Source organism: Prionailurus viverrinus, chromosome B2, assembly GCF_022837055.1.
Source record: "Prionailurus viverrinus isolate Anna chromosome B2, UM_Priviv_1.0, whole genome shotgun sequence".
Taxonomy (NCBI): domain Eukaryota; kingdom Metazoa; phylum Chordata; class Mammalia; order Carnivora; family Felidae; genus Prionailurus; species Prionailurus viverrinus.
Genome location: NC_062565.1, coordinates 72,197,436 through 72,203,435, shown reverse-complemented (window position 1 = coordinate 72,203,435; position 6,000 = coordinate 72,197,436). Strand labels below are relative to the sequence as shown.

The window sequence follows — 6,000 nt, the reverse complement described above, 5'->3', positions numbered from 1 at the left end:
AAATATTTGCAAAGACATCTGATAAAGGACTGCTATCCAAAATACACAAAGAATTCTTAAAACTTAACCTTAAGAAAACAAACCACCCAATCTAAAAAATAAACCAAAGACATTTCACCAAAGATGGTATCAGTTGGCAAGTAAGCATATTAAAAGACGCTCCACATCATGTGTCAGCAGGAAAATGCAAAATAAAAAAACAATGAGATACCACTATTAGAATGGCCAAAATCTGGAATCCTGACAACACCAAATGCTGGCGAGGTCGTGGGGCAACAGGAACCCTCATTCACTGCTGGAAGGAATGCAAAATGGTACAGCCACTTTGGAAGACAGTTTGGCAGTTTCCTACCAAACTAAACATACTCTTTACATACAATCCATCAAACATGCTCCTTGGTATTTACACAAAAGAGTTGAAAACTTACGTCCACACAAAAACCTGCACACAGATTATAGCAGCTTTATTCGTAATTGTCAAAATTTGGAAGCAATCAAGATGACCTTCAGTAGTTGGATGGATGAACTGCAGTACATACACATAATGGAATATCATTAGGCACTGAAAAGACCTGGAGGAACCTTTTTTTTTTTTTTAATGTTTGTTTATTTTTGAGAGAGAGACTGAGTGCAAGCGGGGAAGGGGCAGAGAGAGAGGGAGACACAGAATCCAAAGTGGGCTCCAGGCTCCGAGCTGTCTGCACAGAGCTAATGCGGGGCTCAAACTCACGAACTGTTCGATCATGACCTGAGCCAAAGTCGAACGCCCAACTGACTGAGACACCCAGGTGCCCCTGGAGGAACCTTTTCTAAGTGAAAGAAATTAATGTGAAAAGGTTACCAACTGTACAACTCCCAACTACATGGTGTTCTGGAAAAGGCAAAACTATCGACACAATAAAATCAGTGGTTGCCAAGGGATTATGGGGTAGGGGTGGGATGAATAGGAGGAGCACAGAGAATTTTTAGGGCCATGAAAATTCTCTGTATTCTCATTATACATTTGTCCAAATGCACAGAACGTACACCAGCAAGAATGAACTGTAATGTAAGCTACGGACTTCAGACAACTATTATGGTGTACCAATGTAGGTTCATTAAATTTAAGAAATGTACCAATCTAGTGGGGGATGTTGATAATAGGGGAGATGGTGCATGTGTGAAGGCAAAGGCTATATAGGAAATCTCTGCACCTTCCCCTCAATTTTTCTGTGAACCTAAAACTGATCTAAAAAAGATCTAAAAAAGTCTATTGAGGGGCACCTGGGTGGCTCAGTCCATTGAATGTCCAACTCTTGGTTTCAGCCCAGGTCATGATCTCACAGTTTGTGAGATCGAGCCCGAGTCAGGCTCTGCACTGACAGAGTCAGGCTCTGCACTGAGCCTGCTTGGGATTCTCCCCCTCTCTTTTTCTCTCTGCCCCTCCCCTGCTCACGCTCTCTCTCAAAACAAATAAACTTAAAAAAAAAAAAAAAAAGTCTAATGAAATCTAAAAAAAGAAAAGATAAGATGGAGGGAGAATGTATTAGATTTAGTCCCAAAGATTCTAAGACTACATTGGTAATTACCAATTACCAAGCAAGTCGTACACTGAGGGCAGGCCCTATACAACTTATACCACAGAAGCCAGCATGATACTCTAAACACCAAAAACAATTGGTATTATGAAGAATCAAAGGGAGAATTAAAAGAACCTGTGCAGCTCTAAAATTCTGGACTGTATCAGTGCCATAAAGCAATCAGGAAATCTATTTTAGAATTCAAACCCTTTGGAATTTTCTTCTTGAAGACTCTTGTGTCTTCCCTTAACTCAATTTTTTTAAAGTGTTTTGCTGCCACACCAGCAGTGCATTAGCTTAAAGAAAATAACCATACATTTTTTTACATTTTAGTGTCATTTTATGCTACAAAGCTTTATTTACATAGTTCTTCAGAATATATTTCAGTTGTCCATCCACTATTCTAAGTGTGATATGATATCAAATAGAGTAGATTTGCAGGAAAGCATAAGAGAGAACAATTCTACAACTTAATATATATAGTATCATTAGTGGTTATTATTTTTACAGTTTTCTTTTGAGAATAATCCACTGAATTTTTCTGCCATTGACATTTCAGGATTAAGTTGTCCTTAAGAGCAGTTTCCACAGAGAATCAAGAGTATAACAGTCCAATATATTTTTACAGTTGATATTTGACAGTTTGTGAGTAGGTGCAAATCATTTTTTCTCCCATTTTTTTTCAAAAGTCTTGGATGATGAAGAGGAATCATGACCTTCACCACTACTATATCGGTCATATAAAGTCTGAAATTAAAAACACACACCTGTTTTGTAACTTTTTAAATTCAATGGATTATCAGATTAATAAAGATAACTAAACATATTCTGACATGAAATGAATTTCTCTCTTGTTCTTATAACTACAAAATTATTTTATAAACTATTGAAGATAATTAAGAATTGTAAACACCTAGCTTGGCCTAAAAATCTATCATAAGATACACCTCAATATTTCTGTAAAAGAAATGTACCATAGCTACTAATAAGCATACATATGCACCTTCAAGCCCTTTTTAGTCTCCCGTATTTTTTTTAAATAAAGCTAGTCTTAGATAAATTGCTACACTTTAAAATACCCTCATCAGGAAATAGACTATCAGATGATATTTCAACTAATAAACAGATGACATTAAAAAAAATAATACAAATTATTATATAAATAGGCATAATCAGCTATATTAAAATCTACATATTTCTTAAAGGATTCAAGACTAAACCAACATCTAATTTATGAAGATGACAGACATCTCTGTCTTGGAGAACACACAACCTTAGTGATAAAGGAAACTAATTCATCTCTATTTATAAAAGGCTCTAAATAATACACTGGTAGAAATTTAAAACATGAAGATGTTATTACTGAAATAAATAATTAGTAACTGCTTGGTTAACTAAACCAGTGGGCAATAAACATACATAGGGTTCTAGAAACGACAAGTTGTTTGATGGCAATGAGATCCAAAAAATGGTGGCATAGACATAAACCAACACTGGGAGGCTGAAAGGTCTGAGGCATTCACTTTGAGAAGTGGGCTGACTGCTGTACACAGCTGTAAGTCATTACATGTAACAAATACTGAGACTTCTCCAAGATGGTTTAAGAAAAAAATGGCTAGAAGAAATGAATTCAAAAGTTGTGTTAAGAATATTGTTGATTCAAAAGACAGGTTGCTTTTTAAATTTATCCAGTTGAGACCTGACTGCAATCTTAGGTATGCACCTTTTATGACAATTCACTTTCAATTGTGCTCTCTGTACAATAAGAATGTAAATCAAGTAAGTCTATTTTGTCAAAAAGCACAAGTATCTAAATGTCAAAATATATTTCATAGTTGTCTTATGATTGGACCAAGTTTTCTTTGGAGTACCTGTTTAAGCATCTAATTCACTAAACTATACAAAACAATTAAAAGTAATGTAGATAGAGAACAGACATTCTTACTTTAGCAGCTTTCAAAATGGAGTTAGGAGAATTCAGACCAACGAGTTGGCCCAGAACATATTTCATTTCTTCAGTGGTGCCCTTAGCCATCTGATTACCTGTAATAAAAATAGAATCAATAACCTACTGGTACCATTAAAAAAATATAAAATACACAAATACATTCTGTTTAACAGCACAATGGCTGGCTTTATGTAATTTATCATTGATCAAAGCTACTTACCATGGATAAGTGAAAATGAATGCAAGTAAAAAAAAAAGGCGATTTCATTTATTTTAGTATTTTAGAATAAAAGAAACTTCCTTAAGGATGGAGGAAATCTGGAAGTAGCCCATTCAAATTCTGGTTTTGTTATAGCTAAAAGTCTGTTTATATTAGTAATTAGCATAATTACTTAGTATAATTAGTGTAATTACTTAGTAATGAATTAGTAATCTAATAAACTGATTTTCAAAGAAATACCTGGATGAGTTTGAATTTGAACATATGGATGCACCAGAAGCTCAGGAATGGATATCCTCTGTTTAGGGTCCCGTATTAAACAACACTATAAAAATAAGGATTAATTTTTTTAAAAATCAAGTTTTCTTATGTAATATTGATATAAAGTGTGTTTCAAGATTGCACCATACTACAGAAGTTGCTTTCTAGATAGCCCACTCAGAAATGACAAGATTCCATAAGTCATTCTTGCAAAATTCCCAAGGATTCATAAGCTTTTTAAAAATACCTTCAAAATAAACATGACTTAAAAAGCTAAGTCATTCAATAATTCCCTCCAATAGACTAGTTATATCTACCTATGCCAGATTTCAATGATTTCTTCTAAGCAAACAATTTAAGTATATGATATATGAAATCATTCTTCTATATCCATATACTATTAATGTTACCTTTAACACATCTTGAAGATCTTTCTCTGGGATATCAGGAAATTCGATTTCATGATTAGGGTCAATTATGGCATGTAATTTAGAAATCTGATTAATTATATGTTGAAATGGTGTCTTCCCATAAGTCATATAGTACAAAATGCATCCTAAGGACCAAACGTCACTTTTGGGGCTTATCTAATTCAGAAAAAAAAAAAAAAAAAAAAAAAAAAAATTATTTTAACATAAAATTAAATGTAAGAGTATTTTATATACACACATGTAAACATATATTCCCTGCCATTTAAAATCATAACTAAACCTCAAGGAATGTGCAAGTACTAGATTAAGTTTACATAAAAAAAACATCTTTCTCTAGTTTTTGCTATATTTGGTTATTTTACCAAGAAATGAGCTTTAAGTCTCTCAACAAACTTGTAATTAAAATATTTCAACCAAAACATATATTACGTTCTTGTCAGCTTGCGACAATATAAACTAAAAAACATTAACTGCAAATTTTAAATTTATTTTTCTCCAAAATTATTTTATTATAATAAATTTGTATATAAAATTAATAATATGTAAATATGCATAGATTTCAAAAATGTTAAGTTGAACTATCCTAAACCCAAGAATGCAAATTATAGAGCCAGGCTGGGCTGCATTTGAATCCTGGCCTTATCATTAGCTAATTCTATGTATCTCCATTTCCTCACCCCTAAAACAGAAATAATAAAAGTACATTGTCATGGGCATTAAATGATGTAACCATGAGATATGGGTAAGCATAAAGAATAATTTCCGGTTATAGTAAGTTCTCAAAAATATTACTTATCATAACATGTTCTTTGTATTAAACAGTCTCATTAGAACCAATGCAGTATTATAACATAATTACCATTTTGACTTTAAGAGAGAGAAAGAAAAAAAGAAAGCAGAATAGCAGTGTTGACATTAGGAAAGGAGAACAAGAACATAACAAAATACAAGAAAGGCATTTTATAATGATAAGAGGTACAACCAACCAAGAAGATGGTCATGAACTTCTTTGCACTGAAACTACATTTAATAGAACTATATTGAGTAAAAACTACAATAAATTCTTTTGGTTGGAAGGGTAGAGAGATTTTAGCACACCTTTCAGAAAACGGCAGATAAAACAGACCCCATTGCCAAACACAAAGAAAACTAAAAATTAATGAAAATACTCCTCTTCCTCCAACTTAACCATCTGGAAATTAAATCCGTTTCTACATAAATCATGGATTAAAAAAGGATTTCAGATTCTAGAAAAATAGCAGTGGCTGTGGCAGCATAGTTTTTCTTATTTATTTTTTTAATTAAAGTATAGCTGACACAATGTTACATTAGTTTCAGGTGTGCAACATAGTGACTTGACAATTCAATACACTATGCTATGCTCACCACAAGTATAGCTACTGTCTGTCACTACACAACACTATTACAATACCATTGACTAGATTCCCTATGCTGTACCTTCCATCCCATGACTTACTCATTCCAGAGCTGGAGGCCTGTACCTCCCACTCCTCTTTTGGAGATCTATTTTGCCAGATCTCTTACCCACCTCCCTCCCCTCTGGCAACCATCAGTTTGTTC

General features: G+C 33.5%; 1 protein-coding gene across 7 annotated transcripts in view; it reads right to left on the bottom strand.

Moving 5' to 3' along the window:
- Positions 1–1,894: 1,894 nt before the first annotated feature.
- TTK (TTK protein kinase) overlaps positions 1,895–6,000 on the bottom strand; it is a 40,041-nt gene continuing 35,935 nt past the window's right edge. For all 7 annotated transcript variants that reach the window (XM_047860607.1, XM_047860606.1, XM_047860612.1 and 4 more), the window contains 4 exons: positions 4,399–4,575; positions 3,968–4,052; positions 3,505–3,602; positions 1,895–2,306 (listed from right to left, as the gene is read on the bottom strand). In XM_047860607.1, coding sequence (XP_047716563.1) covers positions 2,220–2,306; positions 3,505–3,602; positions 3,968–4,052; positions 4,399–4,575 — 447 coding nt within the window. In that variant the 3' untranslated portion in view covers positions 1,895–2,219. The remainder of the gene's footprint in view (positions 2,307–3,504; positions 3,603–3,967; positions 4,053–4,398; positions 4,576–6,000) is intronic.